Source organism: Colobus angolensis, unplaced genomic scaffold (assembly GCF_000951035.1).
Source record: "Colobus angolensis palliatus isolate OR3802 unplaced genomic scaffold, Cang.pa_1.0 Scaffold116, whole genome shotgun sequence".
In the NCBI taxonomy this organism is placed as follows: Eukaryota; Metazoa; Chordata; class Mammalia; order Primates; family Cercopithecidae; genus Colobus; species Colobus angolensis.
The window spans coordinates 5,269,630-5,282,570 of record NW_012112697.1 but is presented as its reverse complement, the minus strand read 5'-3'; the positions used below and the strand labels follow the sequence as shown (position 1 = coordinate 5,282,570).

Genomic DNA, 12,941 nt, shown 5'->3' with positions numbered 1-12,941 from the left:
CGTTCTCAGAGGTCTTGCTGCTGGGATTGAAACAGGGGTCAGATCTCACTCCTGCTCTCCCATCAGCTGTGTATGCTTTGGTAAATTACTTAAACTTTCTCTGACTTACTCTATGTTGAAGATTAGTATCATTTCCCTTTCCTGACCCTTTCCTATTGTGTGCATTTCCTTCTTTCTTCCTCCTCCCTGATAAAGGAAATAGTAATGGGAAATAAGAAACACTTAGAGCTCTGGCATTTCTCAAGGAGTGTTCCCTGCCTCAGTTTCCCTGTGTGGTTGTTAAAATGCAGATTCTGGCTGGGTGCCGTGGCTCACGCCTCTAATCCCAGCACTTTGGGAGGCCGAGGTGGGTGGATCACTTAGGTTAGGAGTTCAACAACAGCCTGGCCAACATGGCGAAAACCCGTCTCTTCTAAAAATACAAAAATTAGCCAGGCTTTGTGGTGCATGCCTGTAATCCCAGCTACTCAGGAGGCTGAGGCAGGAGAATCGCTTGAACCCAGGAGGCAGAGATTGCAGTGAGCTGAGATCACACCACTGCACTCCAGCCTGGGCGACAAAGTGAAACTCCAACTCAAACAAACAAACAAACAAAAAGCAAAAAAAAAATCAGCAAAAAAAAAAAGAAAAGCAGATTCCTGGATCCTGCCCCAGACCAACTGAATCAGAGTCTCTGGTCAGGGCAGGGGTGGGGGGGCCTGGAATCTGCATATTCAAAAGTTCCCCAGGTGACTCATGTATTCTAAAATCAAGGACCACTGTACAAATTTGTTCTGCTTTCTCTTCCCTCTCGTTCTGGTAAAAATCAAATCCAAGTCAGCTTTAAGGAAGTCAATTCCCTTCTCATCTGGAAGCTCTCTTTGGTACAGAGGACTGAGCAGTCACCAGTGAGTGGACGGGGGCAGCAGGGAGTAAGATTATGGGCTGCGGAGCTGTGACAGGAAAGTCACCTTAGAGACTTCTCCAACATGATGTGGGAAGCTAGCCTCAGGGTGTTGGCACCAGCATGGGGCACTCTGGCAGCTTTAATCTGACCTGCTGAAGAGGCAGACTTGGTATGGCCAAACTATTAGGGACCCTGACATGCTGGAACCAAGGACTTTAATTTGGATTACTAAGGAAAGAGAAGCAACAAGTCTTCCCCACCTTGCCCGGATGGCAAAGTAGGGAACACGGGGTACTGGAATGAGACACCCACAGGGTCTCTTACCTTGGCTGGCCTCTCACAGCCAGTTTCTCTGTACCCTGCAATCCCCAGATGGCCCACAGTGCTCTTTCCATATGGAGTTCTATCTAGTTTTCAAGTGTATATACCTTTGCCCACGAGGAACGCCCCTTCCTAACCTGTTGAGGGACACACACCTCTTCATACTGTAAAGCTCAGTACAGGCCCCTCTCCACGGGAAGCCTTCTGTAATCCCCCAAACCCTCCTCTGAGCAGCCCTGATCCTGATTCACACTCTGCCTCTGTAGATTCTGTGCTGCCCTGGGGCTACTTATATGTCTGTGACCCTCAAGGACTGAGATCTCCACCAGACCAAGGTCTATGTCATATTCACCTTTTATTCCTAGCACCTAGCATGTATTATTGAGTAAGTGTAAGAATGAACTGCATGAAGGAATGGATGCAGTCTGGTCTTGGAATCAAACATATTTGGTGCATTTCCAAGGGTCATGCAAAGACCAATGACTGTAAGATGAGTAGCTAGCAGCCAGGACTGATAGCTTCTATGTTCAGGGAACTTGAGGAAGTAGACTTGACAATAAACATGCTTTTCTCTCACTGCTGGTGGCTGTGCAAAGTGAGATAATCTTTCAGGGAGCAGATTGGCCATGCACATTGAAATACACTTTCCCTTTTGACACAGTGAGTCCACTTCCAGGAAGGTGTGTGTGTATGTGTGTGTGGGGGGGCGTGTGTGTGTGTGTGTGTGTGTATATATATATACATATATATATATATATTTTTTTTTTTCTTTTTGAGATGGAGTCTTGCTCTGTTGCCCAGGCTGGAGCACCATGGCGCGATCTCAGCTCACTGCAACTTCCGCCTCCTGGGTTCAAGCAGTTCTCTGTCTCAGCCTCCCGAATAGCTGGAATTACAGGCACCCATCACCATGCCTGGCTAATTTTTTGTATTTTTAGTAGAGATAGGGTTTCACTATCTTGGCCAGGCTAGTCTTGGACTCCTGACCTTGTGATCCACCTGCCTTGGCCTTCCAAAGTGTTGGGATTACAGGTGTGAGCCACTGAGCCCAGTCTAGGAATGTATCTTAAGCATAGAGTCATGGATGCACACAAAGGCTTAAGGAGAAACACCTGAAATGAACAAAAATAGAGAACTGGCCTGTCTACACAATGGAGATGTAAATAAACAAATGACAATGAATGACATGGAAAATGAAATGAAAATGCAAAATGAAAATAATGTTCATTTTCACAAAAACGGTATGGGACTAGTGCACCGTGTAAAGCCCTATGCTGTTTTTGTGAAAATGAACAGACAGAGCACAGGGAAGGCTCTTAGAATGGTCTGGCACATTACAGATACATAAGAAATGTGAGCTGCTTGTGTTGCCAGCATGGCCATCCCCATCATCAGGGAGCATGAACGGGCCCCTAGGAGCCCCTCTGAGCACCAACCTTGGGTTCCTGGAGTTCTGGAATTGAGAACAGAATGGACTGGTTAAATGTGAGCTGGGCCAGGCTGTTGTTCATGATGGAAACTGTTCTTTTCACAACCTGCCCTGGTAGGACAGCTCCCAACTTCACAATCCTGTTGGGTGGATCTAGGACTAAAATCTGTGGGACAAGAAAGAGTAGGAAGAAGAGTTCATTAGTTAAAGAGAAAAATAAACACTACATGTCTTCTCTGGTGAGGCAAGGGTGGTTCCTTCTCTTTCTGTGCCCTCACTTCTTCATATTGAGTGGGCATTTCCCTGCTCAATAAGCATTTAAGTGCCTAAAGTTATCCACTGAACTACTCGTCACACAATTATACAAGTACAACTGGGTTAAAATATACTTAGGAAAATCTCAGGGCACCTTGAGAGCATATTACAGGGGGCTGAAACTAGGCTAGGGGGCTCAGGGGGCCTTTCTGAAGATGGCATGCATACATTGAGAGCTAAAGAAAAGTATGAGCTAGTCGGTTTCAGCCAGAGTGAGTGTGGAATTGGGGAACAATCTAAGGCAGGGAGATAACCTGTGGCCAGGCCCTGAGCCAGAGGGAGTGGCCCAGTCAAGGCCTGAGGCTGGGAGCTAGGACCTGAGAAGACAACTTTAGAGAGGTGGTCAGGTCTTGCAAGGCCTTGTAGGCCATTGCTGAGTGAGAAGTGGGAGACTGGGCTTCATTCTGGGAGCAACGGGAAATCAGTGAAGTATGGAGTGTTTGTGAGAGAGCTCTGGCTCCTTTATGGAGAATGGGCTTGAAGAGGGCAAGAAAGAAAGCAGGAGGGAGAGATGATGGTGGTTGGATTAGGACAGTGGCAACAGAAGCAGAGAAAAGTAGTTATGCTTCCAAGTCCTCAGGTAAGACACTGATTAAAATAGTGCCTGGGTCAGGCCAAGGCCAGGCTGAGCCTGCCCTGCAGAATGGCCCTGACCCACAATGGGCAGCACCCCCCTGGTCACTGTCATGTGGTCAGTCACTAAACTGTACCCCTCCACCTAACTATCTTTAAACCCAGCCACATGTTTCCATTTTGTCTAAAAAGGCAAGAACGTCTCTCCCACCAGTCATGAGCTCTTGGATGTCTGAGAACATGTGAAAGTCACTTCTGCATCTTCCCAAAGTATCCAATACACAATGGGTGCTAAATAAACAAGCGAAAGACCAATAGGAAAATGAATGAATCAATGGCATCAGAAGAGACCTTGTCTCTAGCTTGGGTCTAGACCCATGAGTTGGCAATATCCTGTTGCTCCTATGGCTTGATGGGAAGGCTGCCAGGAATACACCGCTCCCCTGGTTGCCAAAATATGCTATGCATTCTTGAAAGTCTTGGAAGGATTTCAATCTTGCAAAACCTTCTATTACCATACAGATAATCCCACCAGACAAGCACCTTATGTGTTTAGTAGACACGAGAAGGAAATGAATGAGCAGCAGAATATGACCATTTCCTTTCTATCCAGAGTGGCTGGGTAAAAGGAATGCCCTGAACCAAATATCATCCAGGGATCTGTGGCTGGCTGGAGAATGCTAATCAATGGGGTGTTAAGGAAAGATGTTCCATCACTGAAACACGTGTCTGTGTACATTGCTTAAAAATGTTGTCTATTAAACCTGAAAACAAACATGCACTGATGCAGGAGGAAAAGGATATACTTGGGGTACTGAGTCTGAAAGTCTCAAATTTCTCCAAGAAAAAGAATATTTCTCTGGTGTCTGTGATTACCTGTATCCTTTGATACAGTAAAGTATGGTATTGAATAAGATCTATGATTCAGTGAGTCTGATCTGGTGATTTACCCCTTTGTGTTATTAGGAACATCATCTCAGTGGGACTGGCTGACCTCTAACAGAGCAGCCTGGGGCAGAGAAGCAGAGGGGCTGGAAGGATGAAGGGGTTCTGGGGGGCAAAGAAGGTTGAGAAGGGTAGAAAGGAGGGTGCCACACCTGAAGGCCTCCCGACTGTCTGTTACCTTCATTTCAGTACCCTTCCCTTTGATTTCGACCATTTGTCGTGAGAGCCCATTGATTTCAAAGGGGATGAGTTCTTGATAGTTGATACTTTCTCGAGGATAAAAAGTTATCGGAATCTCCAGTGTGTTTCCTGGCTTTACCACATCAACATGGCAGTTCACCTCGAGATGAGTGGTGTTGGTGTACAGACAATCTATGCTGCAGAAAATCAAGAGGAAGAGGCGTAAGCTCCAAGAATTCTGACCCAGGGGGCAGATGCCGTCTCCTTGTCTCTTTGGGCTGGACACTGATGGGTTTCCTGCCCTGCTGTCCTAGAGTCACATAAGTCATTTAAGAGCTGGAAGGGAGGTCAGCAATGACCCAGCCCACGCTCTCTTAGGCACAACCAAGTTGCTCCAAGTCACATCCTGAGACCCTGGCTGAACTGGGTTTCAAACTCAAGGCTCATCACCCTTTGCCCAATATTCTTCACTCTAACGATTCTCTATTTCTTTCTTTCTTTCTTTCTTTTGGAGACAGAGTCTCACTCTGTCACCCAGGCTGGAGTGCAGTGGCATGATCTCAACTCACTGCAACCTCTGCCTCCCAGGTTCAAACGATTCTCCTGCCTCAGCCTCCTGAGTAGCTGGGATTATAGGTGTGCGCCACTGTGCCCAACTAATTTTTGTATTTTTAGTAGAGACAGGGTTTCATCATGTTGGCCAGGCTGGTCTTGAACTTCTCACCTCAGATGATCCGCCCGCCTCAACCTCCCAAAGTGCTGGGATTACAGGTGTGAGCCACTGTGCCCAGCCTGATTCTTGATTTCTTGATAATGCATCTCATGGTTTTATACAAGAGGGCTTTGGATCCTCTCATAAGAAGGAAGTGCTTCCAGAAGTAATTGGGTGACAAAGCACAGTAGGGAGGAGTATATGCTCTAGAGTCAGGCAGAGAGGAGTCTGGATCCAGGCTCTATCACTAATTACCCAAACGATCTCAGAAGAGTTATGTAGCCCACATGGGTCTCTGTTTTCTTATCTGTAAAATGGGAGTAGTGATAACTGTTTCTTAGGGCTACTGTGAGGATTAAATGACATAAAGTGACTAAAACAGTCATTAAATAGGGTGCAGAGGAAATATTCCATAAAGTGAGCTATTATTATTATGACTCATTGTTCAACTAGAAGGGATCTTAAAAGATCATGTCCACTCTGCTCCACACGTGAGTAGGAAGGCACTAGGCCTCTCCATTACAACCTCTTTTTGTCTGCCTTACAGTCTGTAGAGAAGGAGTCTAGCTAGGCCAACATATAGAGCTCAATGCCTTAAGCAAAGTAAGACTGAGATTACATTAAACATGCAAGAAGGAGTATAGATAGATAAGATTTTTTTTTTTTTTTTTTTTTTTTGAGGTGGAGTCTCGCTCTGTCGCCCAGGCTGGAGTGCAGTGGCCTGATCTCAGCTCACTGCAAGCTCCACCTCCCGGGTTCCCGCCATTCTCCTGCCTCAGCCTCCCGAGTAGCTGGGACTACAGGTGCCCGCCACCTCGCCCGGCTAGTTTTTTTGTATTTTTAGTAGAGACAGGGTTTCACTGTGTTAGCCAGGATGGTCTCGATCTCCTGACCTCGTGATCCGCCCGTCTCGGCCTCCCAAAGTGCTGGGATTACAGGCTTGAGCCACCACGCCCGGCCGATAGATAAGATTTAAAGTTAGTATTTCAAATTACATGACACACTTATGATTTAATATTCAGGGTACTAATAATAACAGCAGCAGCAGCGACTAACAATAATTGGGCATTTCTTATGTTCCAGGCAGGGTTGTAAGCACTGTTCCTAGGTGAACTAATTTAATCATCCTAATAGTCTTATACAGATGGTATTATTATTATTATTTTGAGACAGAGTCTCACTCTGTCGCCCAGGCTGGAGTGCAGTGGCATGATCTCGGCTCACTGCAAGCTCTGCCTCCCGGGTTCACGCCATTCTCCTGCCTCAGCCTCCCGAGTAGCTGGGACTACAGGCGCCCACCACCGTGCCCAGCTAATTTTTTGTATTTTTAGTAGAGACGGGGTTTCACTGTGTTAGCTAGGATGGTCTCGGTCTCCTGACCTTGTGATCCATCCGCCTTGGCCTCCCAAAGTGCTGGGATTACAGGCGTGAGCCACCGCGCCTGGTCATAGACAGTATTATTATGACTACCACTTCAGGCAAGGAGACAGAGGCACAGAGCATTTTAAAAATTTGCCCAAGGTCACACAACTAGGGAAGAGTTAAAATTTGAACTTAGATCTGTGCTATCCAATACGGTGGCCACTAGACACCTGCGGTTATTAAAATTAACATTAATTAAAATAAAATAAAAAATCAGTTCTTTAGTTCCGCTAGCCACATTTTAAGTGCTCTGAAGCCACATTCAGCTATAGGCCACCATATTCGACAATGCAATAATACAACATTTTCATCATTATGGAAAATTCTCTAAAGTACTGACAGACAGATTTGAGTAAACATAGGTCTTTGGGCCAGCCCTTGGAGATTCTATCTCATTAGGTCTTCAATGGGGCCCGGAACCTTGGACTAGAACATCCCACACAGGGATGGTGCCGAGAGGCTGGATTTGAATCAGAAAGCTTAGGCTCAGTACAGGTCTGCTATTTATTGCAAAGTCACTGGCCAGAGAAATTTACCTTTTAACCCTTCAAACCTCAGTTTCCAAGTCTATTACATGAGAAAATAAATGGAAGTCACAAAAGCTCTCATTAGGTCATTTGGAATTGCTCTACGTACTTCACAAAGAGGATTTTTAGCAGGGTAGCTAATGGCTATCCAAGTATTAGTGTTACTCGTGGAGACAGGGACCCAGGATTCATATCCACTTATGTTTGACTCTTTCCCATAATCATTTTTTTTTTTTTTTGTCTTGGCAGGGCTTCACCTGTGTGGAGTCTGTAGGGCCCACAAGCAGCTGCAGAATCATCTGGAGGCTCTGGGAAGCCTGCTTACCTCATAGGTGTTTCTTCCTTGTTGGTAATTACCAGGGTTTGTTTGTATGGGGGCATCCCAGCTTGATAGATAAAGCAGGTCCCAAAGTTGTAGCTGGTGAAGGAGAAATGGATAGCCGGGCTCACAGCACAGCCTGAGATGCTGCACATAAATGTTGGACCATGGCTGATCTGTGGGGAGGAAATGGCAGGGGGACCATAATTAGAAGAAGTAGGAGGAGAGGGCTCTTAAGTCCTCAGGTTAAGCTGGAAAGCAGTTGGTGCTTTAACAAATACAGGTCTCAGGGTGCCGTCTCCAGAGATTCTGATTTAGTAGGTTAGAAGTTTGTGTATTGAAGAAAAGTTCCTCTGTAATCAGGCCCTACATTGCCTCCCACTTTGCTCTTGCAGCAATGATTCAGCTTGAAGGTCCAGGGGCATACCAGGCACTGCTAGTTACTACCCAACATCCACTCCCCATGGCTTCTTTCCTAGCAGGACTCTGATTGGATGCCAATGTGCCTAGGTGCAAATGCTTCATTTTACACCTTCCTTTAAAGCTCAGGATGGCCATCAGACATAGTTCTAGTCATTGAGATGTAAACAGAAGAGGACAAGAGGGTGTTTTATCTTGAATAAAGAGGCAAAGCCTTGCTGGGGAAGTTCTTTGCCTTCATGCTCTTCCCCTTTCTTTTCACTCTGGAACGCAGACATAGGACATCAGGTAAAATGGTCATCTTGTGACCAGGAGATGACAAGAAGGAGAACAAGGCTAATATGCCAAGGATGAAAGAGTGGAAAGATGGAAAGAGCACAGGTCATCATCTGGACTCTCAATCACAAGGTAATATGTGACTCATTGGTACATGAACTTAATTTGCTCTTCACAAACTCCTCATAATGTGAATTTTCACAAATTGATAATTGATTTCAAATAAATTATCTATTATTCATTCTAAGCATCATTAGAATAAACATTATTAGAATAAATATTCATTTTAAACATTATTAGAATAAGTCAGCGGTCATTGGTACAAGCTATCATAAACAACTTTATAAATTTAAAAACATTTTCTTATTCAAAGCTTTTATTTTCTTTTTCTTTTCTTTCAACTTTTAAGTTCAGGGGTACATGTGCAGGATATGCAAGTTTGTTACATAGGTAAATGTCCAAGGCTTTTAAAGTGTTAACATTTTGTGGCTGATTCAATGAAAAGGATGTAAATTTATCACCTTCAACTCTTCTGCCAACCAGAGTAGAAAGATCTTGTAACATGTTATATTTCTGTTTGCTCTAAGAAATGTAAGTTCTGAAAAAGTTCTCAAAAGGAATAGGTCTCTTCTGAAGCCACAAACTGGGCTTTTCTCAGAGATGGCTGCGACTTTGCTGCTGAGTTCCAGTGGAGCTTCCTGAACTCTCAATGGCCAGTGACACACCTTGGATTTTTTCATGGCTTAAACGTTTGTCTCCTCCAAAACTCATGCTGAAATTTAGTTGCCATTGCGATGGTATTGGGAAGTGAGACCTTTAAGAAGTAATTGGTCATGAGGGCTCGCCCTCATGAATGGACTTCTGCCATCATCGTAGGAGTGGGTTTGCTATGGCAGGAATAAGTTAACTCCTTCTTGCTCTCTCTCTTCCTCTCTCTCTCTTCCTCCTGCCCCACCCCCGACCTTTCTTCCCACAACCATTGCCCTTTCGTGTGATGCCATCTGCCATGTTGTGATGCAGCCATAAGGCCCTCACCAGATGCTGGCAACTTGATATTGGACTTCCCAGGGTCCAGAACCATGAGCCTAAACATTTCTATTCATCATAAATTACCCAGTCTCAGGTATTCTGTTATAGAAGCACAAAACAGATGAAGACAGGTTCTAGTGGTTTTACCCCCATCATTCTATCAATCACCTTCTTCCTGAGGATTTGATAAGGATGATGTGTTAGGCTGGGCATCCCAAATTTCTTTCCATTGTGGTTGAAGAACATACTTTGCATGATTTCAATCCTTTTAGTTTATTGAAGTATGTTTTATGGCCTAATATCTGGCCAATCCTGGACAATGTTCCAAGTTCATTTGAAAAGAATGTCTATTCTCTTGTTGTTAGATGAAATATTCTGTATATGTCTGTTAGGCCTAGAGCTTTCATAGTGCTGTTCAAGTCTTCTTATTTCCTTGCTGACCTTCTGTCTAGTTATATCCACTGTTTAAAACTAAGTATTGAAATCTCCAACTATGATTGTTGAATTGTTTATTTCTTCCTTCAATTCTGTCTGCTTTGTTTCATGTATTTTGGGACTCTGTTGTTACATGCATGTTTATAATTGCTATGATTTCTTGATGGAGTGATCCTTTTATCATTATACAATTATTTATCTCTAGGAATAATTTTTGATCATTATAAAATGTCTTTATCTCTAGGAATAGTTTTTGTCTGTAAGTCTATTTTGTTTAACATTAGCATAGGTACTCTAGCTCTTGTTGGTTACTAGTTAAGTAAAGGACATTTATTTTTCTATCCTTTTACTTTAAATCTATTTGTGTCTTTGAATCCAAAGTGAGTCTTTTGTAGACAGCACATAGTTGGATCATAATTTTTCCCATTATTCTGCCAATTTTTATCTTTTTATTGAAGAGTTTAACTCATTTAAATTTAATGTAATTACTGATAAGGTAAAATTTATGTCTTTTTTTCTATTTGCTTTCTATATATCTTATGTCTTTTTTAAAAAAATTACTAGTCCATTATGTCTTTTTTATTCATCTATTCCTCCATTACTGCCTTCTTTTGTGTTAAAGAGATATTTTCTAGTGTACCATTTAAGTTCCCTTGTCATTTGTTTTACTATATTCTTTTGAGTTGTTGTATTAGTGGTTGCAAGGAAGATTACAATTAACACCTACATTTATAATAATCTAGTTTGAGTTAATAACAACTTAATTTCAATAACAGGCAAAACTTTGCTATTATATAGCTCTGTTACTTCCTCTTTCTTTGTGCTATTATGACACAAATTGCATCTTTATATTAGGCCCACTAATACAGATTTATAGTTGTTGCTATATACAATTGTCTTTTAAATCAGATAGAAAAAGTTATAAATAAAAAAATACATTTATACTGATTTTATATAATCTATGCAGTTACCTTTACTGGTGCTCTATATTTCTTCATGTGGATTTGAGTTATCCTTTAGTGTCCTTTCATTTCAGTCTGAAGGATTCCCTTTATTATTTCTTATAGGCCAGTCTGCTAGTGATGAATTCTTTCAGATTTTATTTATCTGAGAGTGTCCTGGTCTAGTTCCCCCAAATTGGCAGAATAATGGGAACTATTTAGAAATAGTTTTACTAGATATAAAATTATTTGTTGATAATTTCTTTTTCTTTCAGCACATTGAATATGTCATCACACTGTCTTCAGGCCTCCAAAGTTCCTAAAGAGAAACCAGCTGTTAATCCTTCTGCTTCCAGATTATCTGTCTTTGTCTTTCAACAGTTTGGTAATGACGTGTCTAGGTGTGGATTTTTTTGAGTTTATCCTACTCGGAATTCATTGAACTTTCTGGATATTTAATTGTTTTCATTAAATTTGGGAAGTTTTAGGGTGTTATTTCTTGAAATATTCTTTCTCTTATTTTCTCTCTTCTCTCCTTCTGAGATTCCCATTACATATATATTGCTATGATTGATAATCTCTTATGGGACTCTGAATTTCTGCTCATTTTTCTTCATTCTTTTTTCTTTTTGTTCTTCACATTGGATAATCTCAATTGCTCCATCTTCAAGTTTGCTGACTTTTTCTTTTTCTTTTCAACAATTTTATCGCATCTGCCACAGCTGATTCTTTCTTTTGCCATAAGAAATCTGCTACTGAACCCGTTGTGAATTTTTCATTTCAGCTATTATGTTTTTCAACTCCAAAATGTATATTTTTATAATTTCTATATCTTTATTGATATTCTCTATTTGGTGAGACATTGTTCTTATACTTTGCTTTAGTTATCTAGACATGGTGTCCTATAGTTCTTTGAACATATTTTAAATAGATGATTTCAAGTATTTGTCTATTAAGTCCAACATCTGGGCTCCCTCAGAGAAAATTTTTTTGCTTTTTTCCCTGTATATGAGTTAGATTTTCTTGTTTCTTTTCATGGCTCATATTTTTTTAGTTGGAAACTGGAGATTTAAAAAAGTAAATGTGGCAACTCTGAAAATCAGATCATCCCTCCAACAGGGTTGGTTACTGTTGTAACTCTTCGTTTGTTGAGTAACTTTTTCAGTAAAGTCTATATTCTTATTTATGCATGGCCAATAAAGTTTCTGCTCAGTTAGTTTAGTGGTCAGCTTATGACTGAACAGAGATTTTCTTAAATGCCTGGAACCAATAAGTCTCCCAGCTTTTGCTGAGGGGGCTGTGTGTGTGTGGCGGGACATGACTTTGACACTCAGGCAGGCAGTTGCCAACTCTGCTTTGTCTTTCCTGGGACCTAAAGGTTAGTCAGGGATAAAAGCTTAGGGCCTTCTCAGGTCTTTCCTGAGCAGTAACACAGCCTGGAGGTACACACATCTTATACATGCATGACTGTCTAGATTCCAGGGAATATGTTGAAGCTTTTCAGAGCCCCCCATGAATATCTTCTTCCCAGCCTCTCCCTTAAAATTTTTCAATGAACTTCTTGTTTGCCCCTAAGGTCAATGCTCCCTCAGTCAGCTGCAGTGTTAAACAATTACAACTGATTGTTTTTGAGCAAGCCTGGAGTCAGGTCAAATAAAAGCTACCCCTGTGAGGGGGGTTTCCACTGAACTTCTAGACAGGTCAAACAGTGACAATTCTCTTAGAATGGGGGCTTTCGGGGAGTTCCAATCTGTTCTGCCTCCTCCAGGATCTGATTGACTGCTGACTTTCACTTTGATTGCCGAATTGTTGGTTTTCAAGGTTACTGCAGAGCTAGGATGAGGGAGGAGGGAGAGAATAGGGTAAATCAAAATACCATAAAACTCACTGTCCTTATGAGTATTCAGCCATTTTTCTTGAATAAGTACTCCTAGAATTGTTGAAAGCCTATCATTAATTTTCAGAGTTCTGAAAAAGTTGACTTCGAAAATTTTTTCCAGTAGTCTCATTGCTGTTGAAGAGCAGCATTTTGGATGTCCTTCTCTGCCATTCCTGATGACATCACCATTCTTTGTTTTTTTTTCTCTTCATTCAATAATTCATCTTAGAAAATGTTGTACATATGCTTTCCCTGCCCCGTCTATCACTCTTATTTATTTTAATGGGTGAATATATTGCAATATAACTGCTTTTCTTTTTTTTTTTTTTTTT

The 12,941-nt window shown here is 42.1% G+C and overlaps 1 protein-coding gene across 1 annotated transcript in view; it reads right to left on the bottom strand.

Moving 5' to 3' along the window:
* The window catches only part of HYDIN (HYDIN, axonemal central pair apparatus protein), a 434,530-nt gene that overhangs the window by 30,029 nt on the left and 391,560 nt on the right, over positions 1-12,941 (bottom strand). The window contains exons 77-79 of the mRNA XM_011962106.1: positions 7,636-7,805; positions 4,648-4,846; positions 2,644-2,802 (exon numbers count right to left, since the gene is read on the bottom strand). Coding sequence (XP_011817496.1) covers positions 2,644-2,802; positions 4,648-4,846; positions 7,636-7,805 — 528 coding nt within the window. The remainder of the gene's footprint in view (positions 1-2,643; positions 2,803-4,647; positions 4,847-7,635; positions 7,806-12,941) is intronic.